General features: G+C 38.0%; 3 protein-coding genes across 4 annotated transcripts in view; 1 reads left to right on the forward strand and 2 right to left on the reverse strand.

Annotated features, from left to right (window-relative positions):
* Positions 1–2,605, reverse strand: part of mfn1a (mitofusin 1a) — a 29,847-nt gene extending 27,242 nt beyond the window's left edge. The window contains exons 1-2 of the mRNA XM_026206387.1: positions 2,461–2,605; positions 2,243–2,366 (exon numbers count right to left, since the gene is read on the reverse strand). Coding sequence (XP_026062172.1) covers positions 2,243–2,357 — 115 coding nt within the window. The 5' untranslated portion in view covers positions 2,358–2,366; positions 2,461–2,605. The remainder of the gene's footprint in view (positions 1–2,242; positions 2,367–2,460) is intronic.
* A 668-nt stretch (positions 2,606–3,273) lies between these two features.
* On the forward strand, positions 3,274–10,619 carry LOC113045755 (erythroferrone-like). Of its 2 annotated transcripts, XM_026206391.1 has the most exons (9): positions 3,275–3,926; positions 4,477–4,707; positions 4,995–5,111; positions 5,366–5,480; positions 6,922–7,049; positions 7,320–7,431; positions 9,366–9,456; positions 9,568–9,646; positions 10,131–10,619. In XM_026206391.1, the coding sequence occupies exons 2-9, from the start codon at positions 4,570–4,572 to the stop codon at positions 10,227–10,229; spliced, it is 879 nt and encodes a 292-aa protein (XP_026062176.1). In that variant the 5' UTR covers positions 3,275–3,926; positions 4,477–4,569; the 3' UTR covers positions 10,230–10,619. The 2 variants fall into 2 exon arrangements, with proteins under 2 accessions (XP_026062175.1, XP_026062176.1); XM_026206390.1 differs by having other exon boundaries at positions 3,274–4,707.
* A 623-nt stretch (positions 10,620–11,242) lies between these two features.
* On the reverse strand, positions 11,243–13,870 carry si:ch1073-184j22.2 (dual specificity protein phosphatase 14). The gene is made up of 2 exons (XM_026206392.1): positions 13,857–13,870; positions 11,243–12,839 (listed from the first exon to the last, which is right to left on the reverse strand). The coding sequence occupies exon 2, from the start codon at positions 12,833–12,835 to the stop codon at positions 12,269–12,271; it is 567 nt and encodes a 188-aa protein (XP_026062177.1). The 5' UTR covers positions 12,836–12,839; positions 13,857–13,870; the 3' UTR covers positions 11,243–12,268.
* Between the last annotated feature and the right edge of the window lie 6,034 nt (positions 13,871–19,904).

Below are 19,904 nucleotides of genomic sequence, written 5' to 3' on the forward strand. Positions count from 1 at the left end.
GGGCAACTCCCTTTAGTCCAGACCATCTGTAAGTTGGTTACTATGAACATAGAACCAATCGATACATCATAGGTCCAGCATAGGAGACTGTTTGCAAAAAGTTCCCACCTAACCTCAGTCAGGTGGACAGCTGGTGGTTACAGGGGAATTAGGAAGGGGAGGATAAGTCAGGATTTAGACCGTATCATAGTACTGAGAGAGCTCTCCTTAGAGTCACAAATGACCTGCTCTTATCATCTGATCGTGGTTGTATCTCTCTATAAGTTCTATTGGATCTTAGTGCTACATTTGACACAATTGACCACAACATTCTTTTGCATAGACTTTAACACTTTGTTGGCATTAATGAAAGTGCATTAGCATGGTTTAAATTGAACTTATATGACCGCCATCAATTCCTAGCAGTGAATGAAGAGGTATCATATAGATCACAAGTGCAGTATGGAGTACCTCAAGGCTCAGTACTAGGGCCGCTACTCTTCATGCTTTATACGTTACCCTTGGGAGATATCATCAGGAAACATGGTGTTAGCTTTCACAGTTATGCTGATGATACTAAACTCTGTATTTCTTAGAGGCCTGGTGAAACACACCAATTTGAAAAACTAATGGAATGCATAATCACAGATTCACAGATTCACAAATAACCTGCAACAATCTAACTCAACTGCTATTTGTACCCAAGAATACACATCAATTAGACAAAATGAGTGACAACATGGGCACTATTTTCTCTAATACATTAGAAGCTGTTGCCCCCATCAAATTGAAAAAGGTTAGAGAAAAAACGTACTGTGCCATGGTATAACAGTAATAATCACTCTCTCAAGAAAGTAATTCATAGTCTTGAACGCAAATGGAGAAAAACTAACTTGGAAGTTTTTAGAATTGCATGGAAAAACAGTATGTCCAGCTATAGACATGCCCTAAAAACTGCTAGGGCAGAGCATCTATACAAACTCATGAAAAATAACCAAAACATCCAAGGATTTTATTTAGCACAGTGGGTAAATTAACAAATAAACACAGTGTATTCAAGACGCCACCTGATTCAAATATCCCACCAACATTTAATATTAATGACTTTATGAATTTCTTCACTGATAAAATAGATAACATTAGAAATACAATAGCGAATGTAGATTCTACAGCGTCTAACACTCAGTTTCATCCATCGCACCCAAAGATAAACTGTAGTGCTTTACAAATATAGGACAGGAAGAGCTAAATAAAAGTATCACTGTATCTAAACCAACAACATGTTTAATAGATCCTGTACCCACTAAATTACTGAAAGAGTTGTTGCCTGTAGCCGAAGAACCGCTTCTCAATATCATTAACCCATTGTTATCTTTAGGTCACGTCCCAAAACCATTCAAATAGGCGGTTATTAAGCCTCTTGTTAAGAAACCAAAACTAAATCCTAGTGAACTGGCAAATTATAGGCCTACTATTTCAAATCTTGCATTTATGTCTAAAATTTTAGAGCAATGACTGCGCCTGGCAACCAAATGATGCCACTGGTGCAGTTCACAGTTCACAGAGCTGTATATACTATGAACTTTGATCTCGATAATGGTGTGCGCTGTGGGTTGCTCATGTGTCTGTGTAGTGAGTACATGAACTTGTAGTCGAGTCGTCTGTTGTACACAATACGCAGACCGATGCCAGAGAGAGGTGGACACTGTCATGCATGACCTATCAGGATTTCTGATGCATATGTGGACGGCCGAGCGCAGATTACCTATAGAGTCTATGGCACCTGGATGCATTGCTGGGCAGACACAGGCAGGTTATGCTGTGGATGATGCTTTCTTGAGACATTTTTTTGCCCCATTATCTCAATAGCACAATTTATGACAGCTGTCAGGTATCTGAACATCGCTGATGACCAAGTACACCCATTCATGGCAACTGTATTCCCTGCCGGTGATGGTCGCTATCAACAGGATATTGCGCTATGCCACACTGCCAGATATGTCAAGGAGGGATTAGAGGAGCATGGTGGTGAATTTCTGTTATTTTACTTGTCTCTAAAATTACCCAGTTGAACATTTGTGGTTCGACTTGGAAAAGTGGATTCGTGCTACATCACCACCGTCCCGCAATGTACGAGAACTGAAGGGTCTGCTGTTGACATTAGGACATTGCGGATCCAACAGGTTATTAGATAGGTGGTCATACTGTAATGGTTCATCATTGTGTTTATAAATAAATATCCTGCAGAAAACTTTGTTCTTACCTTCTACAAAATCTGAACAATCTCTAACAAACTCCAACAGCTGGTGAAACACAGCACTGATTGTCCTCTTTGCCACCACAAAGTGCTGCAGTGGTGAAATATCGTCCTGCTCCATGTTTAAATACTAAAATCACAGTGAGTATAATTCACAATTCAAATGCCTAAAAAACAAAGTGACATAACAATGTATTAACCTACAGGAAGCCTTTGGTACTCACCTACTAAGACAACAGAATGTCAGCAGTAAAAGTTTTGCCATTTCTCAAATGAGTTCAAAGAGCATCTTCATTAAAAGGAAATGAAACCTTTTCCAAAAGATCTTTGCTGGGCTTTTAACTATTAGGTGTCTGTCTGTGTACGGGACATTGGGACTGTCTGATGAGATTTAGCAATACTGAGCAAGTTTTGATAGAGCAGGAACAGTGACCTCAAATCCTCTTATCTAGGACTTAAGCAGACAGCTTCCAATCACCTATTTCTAAGCACAAACTGCTATTTTCAGCATCAATTAGACAGTGTTGTTTATATTGTTTGATGCATTTTGGTATTCATAAGTATATGTTTTATCGATTTTCAGTTTGTGTTTTAATGTTTTACAGTAGTTCTAATGGAATCATTATGCTCTGCTTCATTCAAAACACACTGATCCAGGCAGAAAATTCTGAATGTTTACTTTTATGAATTGCATATGAGGTTTGTGTGGCAACCATTTGTCATTTTAATTGTCAGGATCTTTGTGAAAAAAATTGTCTAAGAGATGGTGCAAGTGTAAGCAATTACACTTAAATAGGCTTAAAAAAAAAAAAAAAAAACTTAATTAGCTTTGCGCACAGTAGTGTCTAGTGTAAAGACCACACAGATGCTGTTCTCTCAGCCAGGAAAAAGCAAAAGCAGAAGACTGATAAAGAATGGGGGGGGGGGGGGGGGGGGGTTTGCTACATAAAAATGTGCAACCTTCCTCCTAACTGTCATAATTTTTAACAGTACATTTCTGCATATCTGAAATGCACATTTCTGCCCCACCCAATGTATCTTACTGCTTGCAAATTTAGGATAACGTCTAAATGAACAATACCTTCCTTCTGTTTCCTTCTCAATTTTTATTATTCTTAAGGTTCCATCTCTGATTACAAGCAGACCACTGTACAAACCCATAAAAGAAGCATTAGGACCCTGCAGCTGAGGATTACGGAGAGAGTAGGTACTGGCAGAGACAGATGAATGAGCTAAACACAAGACAAAAAAAACGGGATCCAGGATCTGATTGTAGTAGACAGACAGATGGTCAGATAAATGACCAGGAGGCTGAAGAGAGACAAAGAGACAACAGATATAAGGAGGAGTGCACAAACTTGAAGAAGAGGAGGAGTCTGATCTCAGAGGAAGCTAAAAAGAGTGGAGCGCGAAAAGGAACCCTTCAAAACAGAGTGATCCTTTCTGAGTGGCCACTGACATAGATGTGGAATAAACTGGAATCTGGCAAAGAGGACCTCAACTGGCAAAAAAAAAAAAAAAAAAAAAAATTTCATCACTGAAGGATTTTCTGACAACATAAACATACGGAACTGTGCAAAGGCACCAAGGAGACCAGAAGACAATCAAACATTATTAAAAACAGAAAGAAGACGTGGAGATACCACCCACAGAGAGAGACTGAGTATACCACACACAGGGTTTACCACAGGTAATCACACTGCAACTGAGCAACAGACACTAACCATCAACAAACACACACACACACACACACACACACACACACACACACACACACACACACACACACACACACACACACACACACACACACACACACACACATTCACATTCATTTATTGAATACACACCTACATTGTGATTGTAACACATAGGCTAAACAACTCAAGCTTAGAGAGTTTAGACTGTAGTCAGGAGGCATAGAAAATCTTGGCTATCACAGGGGACGGATTAACTGTGAATGGGTTGAAGCATGGTGAGGCCCTACGAGCAACTCTCATGGCACTTTGAACACTCTGTCCACCAAAATATGAACTGATCTATCTAAGAACAGATTTATTTTCCGTGTCAGAAATCAACCCAGGAATTTAATTAGAACATTAGTAGAACATCTTTTCAAATCAAGAGTCACAATTACCTAAAGGACTACTCCCAAAGAGTATTTATGCTTTGAAGAAGCAGCACCTCCACTCTTGGATATCCTTCTGCACTAAGGAACGATTCCATCGTGTTGCCCATAGGACTTCTGGTCACCTCTCTGTGTTGGAATGGACAGTGAGCTGCTAAAAAGGAGTTGAGTGAGTTAGAAGAAGTTCACGCATCACCATTGCAGCATGAAGCTTAGGCATGGGGCAAGAGGGGCACTACTGGCCTTGCTGCTGAGTTTACTGCTGTCTACCTGCACCACACAAGAGAGTGAGGAGAGTCTGGAGCTCCAAGAGGAAAACAATACAGCCAGCACTGAGAGCCCTGTAAGTCAAATCCAATCCACACACCTGCTGTTCACCTGGCAATACATACGCGTAACGACAACATAAAATCGATTTCAATTTCGTAAATCAATTATCTGAATTTTACTTTAGTGTATGACAACCATTAGACATGAGGGAAAAGTACATGGTAATGACATTCATAAACAATGCAGAGATTGTGAACTCACTGTAAAAACCGATTCCTCTATATAGAAAGAGTTTTATATATTTGCCGTAGTTAAAGTTTGCTAACATAGTTGACGCTCTGAAATGCTTAATATTTACAGGATACTGTATCTTCTGACATAATCAATGTGAGCCCCCATAGGACATGGATAGTCTTTAGGGACAACTCCAACAATGATGGAAATAAGAAACCAAAAGGAAATAAAAGACTTTCCAAGGTAATCTCTGATAGAATGTATATGCATTACACACCATACTAAAGATGAGTAATATCAATACATAGAATAAGTGCATATGGATATACTGAAGAAAAGCTTTAAGAAGTCAAGAGTAAAACTATATGAAAACAGATTAAGCATAGCACACACAGATAAAACTAATGAGGCCTATGTCAGAAAGTGTCTAATGTTTCACTTCTTCAAATTGATTTGTCTTATTATGTAATGTAACTTGAAACTTTTTACATTTCCAGCATGGCCTTCCAGGTCCACCAGGCCCTCCTGGTCCCCAGGGGCCTCCTGGTCCTCCGGGCCCCCTACTGCCTCATCATGCAGAGTTGATACAGGACTTCCAAGTCAAACTAAAAGGTATACTGGAATTTGTAGACACTAGCCCATTGACACATCATGCCAGACAGAAAACAGAAAATCTCATGATACATCCATCTGGCAAAACTGACCAAGACCTACAACTTGTTAAAATACCATTTGATCAGAGGTTTTCAATCCTGGTCCTGGGGACCCACTTCACTACACATTTTGTATTTCTTTCTTATTTAACACACCTGATTCCTAAAAGCTCCATGAGCTAAACTGAATGTGTCAGATAAGAGAGACATAAAATGTGTTGAGTGGTGGGTCTGTTGATTTACATAGTGCATGATCTAATGATTCAATTCACTTGTGCTAAATCAATAGTTTTTAGACTACACGTAAAAAGACACCAGATGCAGGTGCACAAATCAGTTAAACTGGTGTTAAGTAACATCTTTCAAAAAAAAAAGTTAAACACATTTGCATATGTGTGTTATTATGGTCCAACAGCTTAGCATCTTGCTCAAAAATGACCAAAGAGTTTTGATATTTTTCCTGTTTAAAACTTGACTCTTCTCTAGTTACATCGTGTATTAAGAATGACGAAAAATTCTTAGTACATGATGTAAAATACAGAAGTGTCAAGTTTTAAATAGGAACAATACAGAAACTCTTGTCATTTTTGAGAGAGATGCTAATGCTCTTGTCAGATTCAATGACCTATGCTAAGTTAAGGTAAAAGTGTTACTACCAAACCCAGAGATCGGCTGAATGGATTTAAAAACGATGAAACTCGACTGTTTAACTCTAGGGAGTTGGAAATTTAGCCTATTTTCAAAAAAGAATTCCTTTAAAGAATTGCTTAATGTTTGGGATATGTGTTGTCATGCTCATTTGTTGGGGAGTCTGCTAGTCTGATTGTGGGCTGGGCTGATCTCTTAATAGGTGTAATTTTCCAGGACGTGGATTTGACTTGGCCTGGCCAAAGAATTCCACAGATTCCACATTTGTGTGTGTGCGCATGTTTGTGTATGGAATGAGTGTTGGAGTATTGCCAGGAAAGCAGACACAGGTCTGTTTGTGCTCTGGTACTGTGAGCTGCAGGCTGTTCTGACAGCAATATAAAACATAAAGGCTCTTATTCACACAGAAAAGTGCAGTGGCGCCGTACGCTCATACATTCTAGCATTCTCATTGCCTCACACTTTTATCCACTCTGTCTGCTCATACATACACTCAACCACTCCAAATATTTATATCTTCTATTCACTGTGAGATTGTTTAATGGCTTTATATGCAGCCAAGTGTCAGTCAAATACAATCCAAAACATTTTCCACCAGCTGTATTTCAGAGTTTTTGGGTCTAAGAAGGTGCCTAGTATATTGGGTTACACCTTGTTCCAAACCCTTTAGAAAAATGTAATGAGAAGGGAATTATTTATTTTGTGCATCTGACAAAGCAAAATTACAATCCTGTAATTACCTTTCCACATAGAGATGGTAGAAACTCACTGCCAGCTCTGCGATCAAACCCCTCGTGTGGCCACAGCTTTCCGTTGCCGACTGCACCACAACCTTTTAGTCCAACGTCGCAGTCTGCAGGAGCTCCAGCCCTTCAACACTGTAAGTGGAAAACAATCCTTTCCAAACTAGAAACAATTTACTCATTTCAATAACCATGACTTAGCAGCCCCATAGCTGCGAAAGTAAATGTGAACTAAAAAAATAAGCTTTTATTACTCTGAAGTAGCACTAACTTCTAGATGTATTTATTTAGCAGCAATGTTAGCTTTGGCTGATGGTGAAACAGACTGGTAAGCAGTGGGGAAGGGTTGGCAATGGAAGAGACTGGCAATGGCATATTTAATTATCCCATTTCTGTGTTTTCCACAGCCCTCATACACAGAGCAGTTCCATCAGAGGGGACAGGGATTTAATGCCAGCAGTGGCCGATACACAGCTCCAGTGTCTGGGTTCTACCAGCTCACAGCTAGTCTGCTACTGGGTATGTGGTTTAGATATGTTTCGGGGTGCGCCTGCCCCCAACATTCAGACTAGCTATCAACGAATATGTTTTTAATGGCTGATTCTTAAACCTAACCTGAAAGTATGGTTACAGCCTAAGTTTGATTTTAACATTGTGCATGGTTTATGTGCTATAAAAGGGATATCAACATGCCTTCATTATTGTAAAAAAAAAAAAAAAAAAAAAAAAAATACCCTATAGGGTAATTATTAGTACCTAAAAACTGCACTATTAACTTTATCCTCTGAAACATAAATTAAATGCTACTTGCAGAATAAATCTTTAACATACATTGTGGTTCAGCACTGCTCTTTCTATGCATATTTGATTGTTATGGGCAATCGCTATGTCAAATTAAATCTGTTATGCTGTACCATTGACAGTAAGAAGAAATTCCCAAAAATGATATCACAAAAAGGGAATATGAGCAAGTATAATATGTACCACTGTGGTTCAAATCTTTTTTAGCATAGGGTTTGTCAATACCCATTTTGAATGCATGTTCTCAACAGTTAATTTTTGTTTTTGTTTTTCCAAGCAGTGATTTAGGTCACTGTCAACAGAGTTGGCTGTTTTAACACTTTTTTTAAGTGTTTCTGTGGCTCAAGTGGTAGAGCACTGCGTTACCAGTGCAAGGCTGTAGGTTCGATTCCCAGGGAACAAGTTAGCTAAAAAATGTTAGTCTGAATGCACTGTAAGTTGCTTTGGATAAAAGCATCTGCTAATTGCATAAGTTGGAACTGAGCTGTCCATTACATGCTAACTACCTGACTAGTTCTAGTCTACACACTACTATTTACTGTAACAAGCTACAACCACTTCTTAGCACCCACACACTTAATAGCAGGACATTATTTTGCATTTACTGATATGATTAATGCATGATGCAAGAATGAATTATGTAAGCAATAGGAATTTTCTGTGAAATCTATTTCAAATTAAATCAATATTGTCGGTTTACTGTAGTCATTAGTTTTTAATACAGATTTGTCATTTACTCTCTTAATAATGCAATTTCCATGTACTCATCTATTCACCAAACAAACTAAACAAGGCTAGCATCTTGGGCCATAAGCATACTGAGATTTATCACCAAAAATCTTCCATGGGGATGGTACAGTGGTTATACGTTTGAGAGGACTGCCCCTGTGACTTTATTTCTGCAGCGCTTTATACAACACAGCTTTATACAAATTCAGGAAAATTAAGTTCAGTTATAAGCAATTCTAAAAAAGACTGTTATTATTCAGTTTGTGTGCAACTCAGTGTTATTTCAGTTTAGTTCAATAACTGTCAATGTTGCAAAATGTGGATCTACAGTTCAATAGTGGAAAATAGTATGTCTTTCAAACTCCATAAACAAGCCAAAAGTAAGGAACCCTAATTTTCTCAGATGACAGAAATTGAGAAAGAGAGAGAGAAAAAAAGACTTTGGGAGAAACCAGGATCAGTTGGAGGACCAGTTCTCCTCTGGCCTAGTCTTAATGGGATATTGTTCACTTGTTGCACATACCCCATGGATGCATTATGTCATACTGTAATGTATAAATTATTTAATTTCAATTTCAATTATCAATCATTCTTAGGCATCCAAATTTCATAAAGTATGCATACTTAACAAAAAGGCATCAATATATACATAAGCTAGATAATATGCACCTGCAGGTAATTGAGTTTTCCCATTTAGACCGATAGAGACATAAAATATAAGCTTTATTGCATCATTTTGCTAGCTGAAGTACATGCAATACCTCATTCTTGTTTGCATCATGTTACTTGTGTGTGGCCTATCCAACAGCCCGTCCCTTAGATAAAGCTCAGTGGAACAGGGTGGGGTCCTAGTAACGCTGATAATGTCTGCCTGTCACAATACCTTTAACACTGCATCATGTATCTGTTTTTTTTTTCTTTAGAATCCAGTGAGTCTCAGAAAAAACCTCACGCCAGACAGAGGGACAGTGTTAAGGCCTCTATATGCATAGAGTCTCTTTGTCAGAGTAATGTGTGAGTAGTAATGGTCCATAATCACCAACAGCACTGGCCGTTTGAACTGTTATTCTAACAAGTCAAGCAAATGAGTCCTAAACCATGATTAATGTGTTTATAATGATGCAGGTCTTTGGAGACAGTGACTGGAGTGAGCGCCACAGGGGGAGTATTCAGTATTCTCCTGACCGGGACTCTTTACCTGCAGGTATGGCTGACTGACATAATAAGCTTATTAAAGTGAACAAGAATTTTACAGGTTACTGAAATTGTTTGTGCTAATAATGCTGACTGAAAATACGTGACTTGGAAAATGACTATATTTGGGCCCACTTTTTATTTTTGTTCAGCCACAGTGGCATCTTCTGCTCCAGGACCCTTGACAATTTTATCAGTCCCCATCAAAACTGCTGTTTTATACATGTACATTATTGCCCTCTTTCAATAATGTGATGCTTACTTTTTGGGTATTATTGTTTTGAATTATAACTGTTATGACACACACCACACCAACCAAAAAAAAAAGTGGATACTGTATGCAAGAGTACATACTTAAAATTATCTCTATCTCTAATTATCTCTCTGAATTATCTCTAATTACACTCCTATATTACTGACCCATAAAACATACAAATAACATGATTCACGTATATGAACTTTAAATTATTTATTTATTTTTTCTCCCCCCACAGGCTGGAGAGTATGTATCTGTTCTTATTGACAATGGGACAGGCTCAGCCCTAACAATTCTCCAAGACAGTCTGTTTTCTGGCATTCTTATTGGAGTATGAGGACACAAACAAAACACACTCCAACGACTATAAAGAAGCCCATTTTTACAGCGTTGACAAAATATATATTTTTATTAGGTAAGGTATTCAGGACATATTAGAATAATAATTTCAAAAAAGGGAGGACTCTTTTCAAGCATCTAGAAGAGACTATGTTTTACTACTGTTGCAAAGGGCAGCATGATTGCACTGTTATTTCTTTCCAAAATAATAGCAACATTTAAACTCTGTTCATAGAGGTGTATGTATTTTTTCATGTGGTATGCATATACATTCCATTCTTAACAGGGTTTTATTTATTTCTATAAAATCTTTTTGAGAGAATATTGAAGTTTGTGTATATTTGCAATAAACTGCTTCCATAACTGCTGAAACATGCTCTGGGAATTTATTTCAGGGAATACAGAGATCTATATGAATAGAAAAGTTCTTGTTACTGCCTGACGAAAGTGTTTCAACATGCATTTAAAGCTTCCTGCTGTATGAAAGATTATCATGTTTTGCGATGGATAACTTAACCATTTCAGAAAATAGAAAAGTATTTATGGTAGTAATAAAGTAACTACTACCACATTTGCAGGATAAGTGGGGTGAAAAAAAGCAGCAGCTTATTTAGGTCTTGATTCCACAGAATTCTAGCAAAATGGACAAATGTAAATTTAACATTTAAAGCCTTTTAAATGTTTGTATTATTTGGTAATGCTGATGAATTTCATTGTGTATGAACGAAGACACAAGCACTACATTCAGTGATGATGAATATAGACAATATGTTCTAGTAGTAGATGGGGGTGAGGTCACTCTGCCCCCCCCCCCCTTATCTGACTGCTCTGCTATACCTTTCAAGTAAAAACATCTAACATAGCATTTGTGGTCAGACTGCAATACCTTACAAGGATGGTTTGCTGTCAAATACTGTGCAGAAAGATAAATGAGTGTATGGTAATGGCATGCTTATTTATCCCTTGATGGGCTTACTGAAAGCAGTGTCTCATCACACACACACACGGAAACACATGGGCTGGCACACATAAACACACTTAACTTTATCCGAATACATAGTTGGCTAACTAGTTTCCTGTTAATTGCACAAGATTGAAGGCTTTCAGCCAAAAATAAATTATATTTATTTTTCAAGATAAATAAGTGGCTTTTTTTTTTTTTTTTTTTACTAAGACATTTGGACTCTTTCCACTATGTGCAGTCTCTCTCAGCTTTCAGCACATTCACTCACCCCCTCAAGAGAAGCATGTCTAAAACTTCTTTCCCCTCACTCAGCACCAACAAAACATTGCCAAACTCACTAAACACACATTACTATAAGAGAGACTGTAAGGAATAAACCTGCATTATAAACGTGATGAATGAATACCTGAGACTTTATTCTCTCACCTTGTGTCACATGGCCAATCTTTATCATCTATAGGTCAACAACAACAGCTTAATACATACATACATTTATACATGTCTCTCAGTGAGCAGAGCCTTTTAGTTTAGAGATGAATTAAGAATGCCTTTTAAATTAATTTTATGAATTTTAAATGAGGTGGCAAACAGGATGCAGAACTGAAATGTAGAATGTAGAAACTTTCAAATTTGTCTCATTTGAAAGTAAACAAAAGTTTAGAGTCTTTATCTCATGCACATCATACTGTAGAAATTGAGCCTTTTCATTTCTTACCCTGGGTTTCTTCTATGGTGTGAGTTTAATGCTACAACAGTGTCCTCTGTTGGTTAAATAATGCATACTAAGTTTCAATATTTTTTTTTATTCCCAGAATCCCAGCCAGACCACATCAATAAACAATAACCATCCTTGAAAGTGAATTTGCTTTAGAAGCCAGGAGGAAATGGCTAAAAGCCTCTTAAAATCACATGCTAGTGGATAAACAAAACAGTCATGTTGAAGTACTTTCTTTTACTTAGATCTTGTTGATCCTTATTTGAAATGATGGTTGTGACATTTTTCATTGCCCTTACAATATGGAAATAGAAATTTCAAGTCCACTTCTGGCAAAGGATCAGTTCGCTGTTGTTGATTAAAGAGCCAAGGAGGTGAATCTTCTAAGTCGGCTCAGCCTTGGCGAAGGAGGACACCGTCTCATGCTGTACTTGGAAGGTAGTTTTGGTGTTTTAGGAATTGGCAGTGGATCCAGTGGTTCAGCCACCTTCACAGTATTCTTACCGTAGAGTTTCTTCTCATAGTCCAGAAGTTGGGTCCAGAATCCTGTATTAAGGCATATGAAAGGTCTGCTGTCTTTAACGCAGTTATGTGCCTGCCGCAGAGTCACTCCTTTGTACTTCATGAGGTAGGCCATTATTAGAGCAGGTGAGCGACTCATGCCTGCAGCGCAATGCACTAGGGTTCCTCCAGATCTGTTACCATGGATTCGAGCTGCAACGTGGTCAAAATGATCACCTAGACGGGCATTTGGGAGGTCGGACACCGCAACACGTATGCACTCCACACCTGGGTAGATAGGGCAGGTGTGGGATAGGGTCACGTTCACAATCAGTGTAATGCCTTTGCGGGTCATAAGTGCCTGATTCAAAGGAGCATCAGCCCCACTCAGGAAGAGAGTTGGTGTTATCTGTGATATTGACATATGGCTGCATGGAAAGAAATAATATCAGTTTTTATTTATTTAATTTTTATAAAACAACAACAACAACAACAACAACAACAACAAGTATAGAATAAGTTTGGGAACAAAGCTATTTCTAATATACTTTATAATAATGTTGGATCTATATAGTTCTTATAAAAAAAAATAATGTACAGGTAGTTGCAATTGTTCTCAGAACATTGGCCAATCTGCTTTTTTTCACATGCAAAATTCTTAGAAATGTATTCATGTTAAATTTATATGGTTTTGGAACATATTTGTTCCATTTTCAAGGAATTTTCAAATATTATTTATTTATTTATTTTTGATAACAGATCTTCGTCAAGTATGAAACAACAGGCAACAACTATACCACATCTTTGTATAAAAAGTACAAAGATGCTCATCATGTAAGATGTGTTTTAAATTCATTGTATGTAGAAAAGTACAGGTGCATCTCAATAAATTAAAATGTTGTGGAAAAGTTAATTTAATTCAGTAATTCAGCTCAAATTGGGAAACTTGTGTATTAAATAAATTCAATGCACACAGACATTCTTAACATTCTAATTTATTGAGATGGACCTGTATTTATGAATAAGCTAATAGATTTAAAAAATAATGATAATCACATCATTGATTGTACACATTATTTTAAACACAGAAAACACAAACCAGCAAAACCAGTACCCACAAGCCTGCAGGCAGTTTTCTAAGCTAACAGAGCCATGTGTACTAAGCTAAATAAACACATGAGCAGTTTTTTTTTAGTTTCGTGAAGTTCCAAATACAATATGGAAGGATACATCTCACATGCATAAAGTTTAGGAATACACTGTCACACAGTTCTCCAAACTGCTTGTCCTCTTTCTTGTGGGGGCTGGAGCCTATCCCAGCATCTGAGGCTACCACAATTAATTTTACACTTACACCTTTTTAATATAGTCTATTTAAATATATATCTGACCTGTCTATACATTTTACTTTTGTTTCTAGTGTTTTAAGGCTTTCGGTAACTGACCTGGTCCCTTGATGTGTTCTCTTTCACATTTGAGCTCTACACTTGAGTGTAATGGATCCCGTGTTGGCAAGTTCAAACCCTAAAAAGGCTTTGAAGACAGCTGGCCAATGAAGAGCGAGGTTAATTTTAAACTCTTCTGCCTCGAGGACATTAGCTTCATATCTTTATGACAGACACAAGCCTGTCTGCTTATGAAACCAAACAAACGATTCAAACTTGTACTTTAAACTTAAACTTTTGACAAAGTTTGAAAATGTAGAACGTCATTATGTAAATGTTCAAATAAAACATTCCATGAAAAGCTATTTTATTAGGCTTTAGAAAAGAAGAGAAAAAAAGAACACACACACACACACACATATATAGTAAAGTAAAATGGTATAAAACTCAAACTTCTTCTCAGTAATGATGCATGAACCTGATTGGAATTTACAAAAACACACCTAAATAACTCTCAGACTATGAAAATAAAAATAAATAAATAAAAATTCTCTGGTCTGATGAACCTCAACTCATTCATGTCTGAGGGAAACCAAGCACCATTTATTACCAGCATAATACCATCCTAACGGTGAAGCATGAAGGCAGCAGCATCATGCAGTGGGGGTGCTTTTCAGCGGCAGGGACTGGGTAAGTAATCAGAGAAGATGGAAAGCTGAATACAGCATAACACTTTTTATATATATATATATATATATATATATATATATATATATATATATATATATATATATATATATATATATATATATATATATAAAGTGTTTTTAATACAAAAAAAGTCAACCTTCAAATAATTATGTTCAGTTATGCACTCAATACTTGGTCGGGAATCCTTTTGCAGAAATGACTGCTTCAATGCGGCGTGGCATGGAGGCAATCAGCCTGTGGCACTGCTGAGGTATTATGGAGGCCCAGGATGCCTCGATAGCGGCCTTAAGCTCATCCAGAGTTTTGGGTCTTGCGTCTCTCAACTTTCTCTTCACAATATCCCACAGATTCTCTATGGGGTTCAGGTCAGGAGAGTTGGCAGGCCAATTGAGCACAGTAATACCATGGTCAGTAAACCATTTACCAGTGGTTTTGGCACTGTGAGCAGGTGCCAGGTCGTTCTGAAAAACGAAATCTTCATCTTCATAAAGCTTTTCAGCAGATGGAAGCATGAAGTGCTCCAAAATCTCCTGATAGCTAGCTGCATTGACCCTGTCCTTGATAAAACACAGTGGACCAACACAAGCTGCTGACATGGCACCTCAGACCATAACTGACTGTGGGTACTTGACACTGGACTTCAGGCATTTTGGCATTTCCTTCTCCCCAGTCTTCCTCCAGACTCTGGCACCTTGATTTCCGAATAACATGCAAAATTTGCTTTCATCCGAAAAAAGTACTTTGGACCACTGAGCAACAGTCCAGTGCTGCTTCTCTATAGCCCATTTCCTGCACACGCCTGTGCACGGTGGCTCTGGATGTTTCTACTCCAGACTCAGTCCACTGCTTCCGCAGGTCCCCCAAGGTCTGGAATTGGTCCTTCTCCACAATTTTCCTCAGGGTCCGGTCACCTCTTCTCGTTGTGCAGCGTATTTTGCCACACTTTTTCCTTCCCACAGAGCTTCCCACTGAGGTGCCTTGATACAGCACTCTGGGAACAGCCTATTAGTTCAGAAATTTCTTTCTGTGTCTTACCCTCTCGCTTGAGGGTGTCAATGATGGCCTTCTGGACAGCAGTCAGGTCGGCAGTCTTACCCATGATTGCGGTTTTGAGTAATGAACCAGGCTGGGAGTTTTTAAAAGCCTCAGGAATCTTTTGCAGGTGTTTAGAGTTAATTAGTTGATTCAGATGATTAGGTTAATAGCTCATTTAGAGAACCTTTTCACGATATGCTAATTTTTTTAGATGGAATTTTGGGTTTTCATGAGCTGTATGCCAAAATCATCAGTATTAAAACAATAAAAGACCTGAAATATTTCAGTTGGTGTGCAATGAATCTAAAATATATGAAAGTTAAATTTTTATCATTACATTATGGAAAATAATGAACTTTTATCACAATATGCAATTTTTTTAGAAGGACCTATATATATATATATATATATATATATATATATATATATATATATATATATATATATATATATATATATATATATATAAGAATGTATGCATTTGCAGACGCTTTTATACAGTGCATTCAGGCTATCAATTTTTACCATGTCATGTGTTCCCGGGGAATCGAACCCCCGACAATGCTCTAACAACTGAGCTACAGGAACACTACACATACATACATACATACATACATACATACATACATACATACATACATACATACATACATATATATATATATATATATATATATATATGTCTGTTTATACTAAATATAGTTTATTTAGTACTGTCCTAAATAAGCTTTTTCAAATAACAGATGTTTATATATACTCCACAAGGAAAAATAATAAATGAATTTATAAAACTACCACATTCAAAAGTTTACATAACCTTGAATCTTGTTTTTTTTTAATGTATGTATGTTTACATTTACACAAACAAAAACTTACAAAAAAATATTCAACATGATGGTCTCTTTATTCCTCCTCCAAAAAGACAGAGGTCTCTTACCCCTCATTTACACTGAACACGTGTGCGGCGCATTACGGCTGCGACAAGGTTTTATTCCGTCCTCCACTCGGTGCCAACTCACACCGGGAGCATATCAGAAGCGGAGCGACTGGATGCGTGAGACTACGTGATTTGCCTGTCCGACGTGTGTTTCTGATTTTGGGGTTTCAAGTGCCAATGATATATTGCCAATAAACATGCAATACGTTTGGGAGTCTGCACATGGTGTTTGTTTTGAAATTGACAGGGATTTTTGACTTTTATTTTGTATTTCCGGTGTGACTTGGACGCGTGTCCGTCAAAAATAGACTAGGCGCCTATATTTAGCGAAGCGGCGTGGAGAGCCGCTTATAGGAAGCTTCTGAAATGCGCCGCGTTGCGGCCGGTGTAAACACAAGCATTGACTAGAATGGGCGCGATCAGCTCCAGGAGCCGTGTCGCAGCCGTCAAAGTGACGCCAATAACTTTACATCTGAGGCATTTAAAGACTCCGTTTGTCCATTATTTATTTCTAAATATACACGACAATGTATAAAGGGCTCCATTACCTTCTTTGTTACATTATGGCCCCGTAGAAACAGTTTTTGTAAAAATAGGCTAACGATTGCGTCATAACCACGCGACTCTCTGTCGCATTACCGTACAGACAGGAGGAGAAGCTCGCACGCAATTAACTTAATATGGCATACTGGCGATACATTTTAAAATACTATAAAAAATAATTAATCAGAATACTTACTCCTGCTCACTCACGACAAAGAACTCGCCGCTCAAACTCGCCCTCTCTGCAAGATTAACGATGGCAGTTTTCACGCACAGCCACTTAGAAGATTTACATCTGTCAGGTTGCTGACGTCGTCAAGCTTCATTTGAGTCTGCACGTCAGAAACGAAAGTGCTAAAAATAGCTAAAAACCAGGGGGCAAGGAACTCGACCGGAAGTTGAAGTCGGGTGGGGGCTGCCATCTTTTAGCAGAACTTCACTTGCGTTAGCATTCCCATTGACTCCCATTCATTTTGGCGTCACTTTGACAGCGAATAACTTTACATCTGAGGCGTTTAAAGACTCCGTTTGTCCATTATTAGATAAACGACAATGTATAAAGGGCTCCATTACCTTCTATGTTACATTATGGCCCTGTATAAACAGATTTTGTAAAAAATAGGCTAACGATTGCGTCATAACCACTCGTCTCTCTGTCGCATTACCGTACAGACAGGAGGAGAAGCTCGCAGGCAATTAACTTAATATGGCGTACTGGCGTTACATTTTAAAATACTATACAAAATAATTAATCAGAATACTTACTCCTGCTCACTCATGACAAAGAATTCCCCGCTCAAGCTCGCCGTCTCTGCAAGATTAACGATGGCAGTTTTCACGCACAGCCACTTAGAAGATTTACATCTGTCAGACAGGTTGCTGACGTCGTCAAGATTCGTTTGAGTCTGCGCGTCAGAAACGGAAGTGCTAAAAAACGCTAAAATGGGCTTCACTTGTCTCAACTGAGTTCCAATCATAGACAGTAAAAGAAATGGACACAGCGACCCCATTGGAACTCAATTGAGACAAATGAAGCCCAGTTTTAGCGTTTTTTTAGCACTTCCGTTTCTGACGTGCAGACTCAAACGAAGCTTGACGACGTCAGCAACCTGTCTGCCAGATGTAAATCTTCTAAGTGGCTGTGCGTGCAAACTGCCATCGTTAATCTTGCAGAGACGGCGAGCTTGAGCGGGGAGTTCTTTGGCGTGAGTGAGCAGGAGTAAGTATTCTGATTAATTATTTTGTATAGTATTTTAAAATGTAACGCCAGTACGCCATATTAAGTTAATTGCCTGCGAGCTTCTCCTCCTGTCTGTACGGTAATGTGACAGAGAGCCGAGTGGTTATGACGCAATCGTTAGCCTATTTTTACAAAAACTGTTTCTACGGGGCCATAATGTAACATAGAAGGTAATGGAGCCCTTTATACATTGTCGTGTATCTTTAGAAATAAATAATGGACAAACCGAGTCTTTAAACGCCTCAGATGTAAAGTTATTCGCTGTCAAAGTGACGCCAAAATGAATGGGAGTCAATGGGAATGCTAACGCAAGTGAAGTTCTGCTAAAAGATGGCAGCCCCCACCCGACTTCAACTTCCGGTCGAGTTCCTTGCCCCTTGGTATGAATGCGGTCCGCCATGTTTACGTTATCATGTGACCTATGACGTTATAACAAGCGCAAGAACTTTAAATACATAGACATCATATAGGATGTCTATGTTTAAATATATGACTGCTACAGGTTTAATATTTACCATCTAAATATTTTGATGTTGATGCAATTTGCTCCTTTTGTGGTCTTGTTAAATACACAAATGCCCTTTTATTGTTATTGTAGTTTAACCAATATATTTGTGTTGTTTTTGTTTAAACTCTATTGAAATGACCCACAGTTTAATCCTTGAAGATTAGACCCTTCATAGCATCAATAACTCCACAATCCTACTTCGTACGGTTTTTCTCAGCTTTTGCAGTATTTGTAATATCTGCACAAATAAGACGTTGATCAGCTGCTTGAAGATCTCGCCTTTTGGAGAAGAATGTTGATTTTACACTTGAAAAATTAAGTATTACTACTTAGAAATTAAGATTACCTCAGAAAGCATTTCTAGCCCACCCCAACACTTATCAACAAAAATAATGATAGATGGTGACTATTAATCATATATTTTTTTGTAAAACAAATTGTAATTCGTTTTTTTTCATATCTATGCATGACTTCCCACTAGACAAATGCAGCCAAGATGAATACGTCTAAATATTCAGTCAAGTAATGAATGAATGCATGTGTTTATGAAACAATAAGGCTATATTTTATTTACTGACAATGACAGGAGACATGAATAAACAAGTAAAATAATAAATAAAAGTAACATAAAAATACAAGTCAACAACACATGACACAAAAATTTATTCAGACATTGTTCTGTTTTTGAATGTTTATAGACAGTGAACCCACATCCGTCCATCAGGTCCCTCACTGCTGCAGTCAGACTGAGTCTGATCATGATGAGAGAGGGACATCGAGTCCTTGTCTGAGTGCACAGAGAGGATGAGGACGACCATGATGAAGACCCTGAACCACACACCCCTGAACAAGAACAGGAGAACATGTGCGGGACGATCTGACTGCTGCTGTGTCTGCTCCAAACATTTGTGTCTGCTCAACATGAGCATGACTACCTGTAAAACATTTACACAGAGTAAAACACTTTATATCATGTTGTCAGCATTCTATTTATTGCTGAATTTAATTTTATATTTTTTACAATTGCATGTTAATTTGATATAGCTTCATTATTTCTGTGGTGTAGTGAACTGGACTGGTGAGCAGAAGGTTTCTGGATCAATCTTCACCAGTGAGTCTTTACTCCAGGTGACT

This window comes from Carassius auratus, chromosome 27 (genome assembly GCF_003368295.1).
Source record: "Carassius auratus strain Wakin chromosome 27, ASM336829v1, whole genome shotgun sequence".
Lineage (NCBI taxonomy): Eukaryota > Metazoa > Chordata > Actinopteri > Cypriniformes > Cyprinidae > Carassius > Carassius auratus.

Excerpts from the sequence above, each read along its gene's own strand:
- si:ch1073-184j22.2 (XM_026206392.1), bottom strand. The coding sequence starts at position 12,835 with ATGTCAATATCACAGATAACACCAACTCTCTTCCTGAGTGGGGCTGAT.
- LOC113045755 (XM_026206390.1), top strand. The coding sequence starts at position 4,570 with ATGAAGCTTAGGCATGGGGCAAGAGGGGCACTACTGGCCTTGCTGCTG. Across the intron at positions 7,432-9,365 it reads CACAGCTAGTCTGCTACTGG|AATCCAGTGAGTCTCAGAAA; the intron begins GTATGTGGTTTA and ends TTTTTTCTTTAG. Across the intron at positions 9,457-9,567 it reads TCTCTTTGTCAGAGTAATGT|GTCTTTGGAGACAGTGACTG; the intron begins GTGAGTAGTAAT and ends ATAATGATGCAG.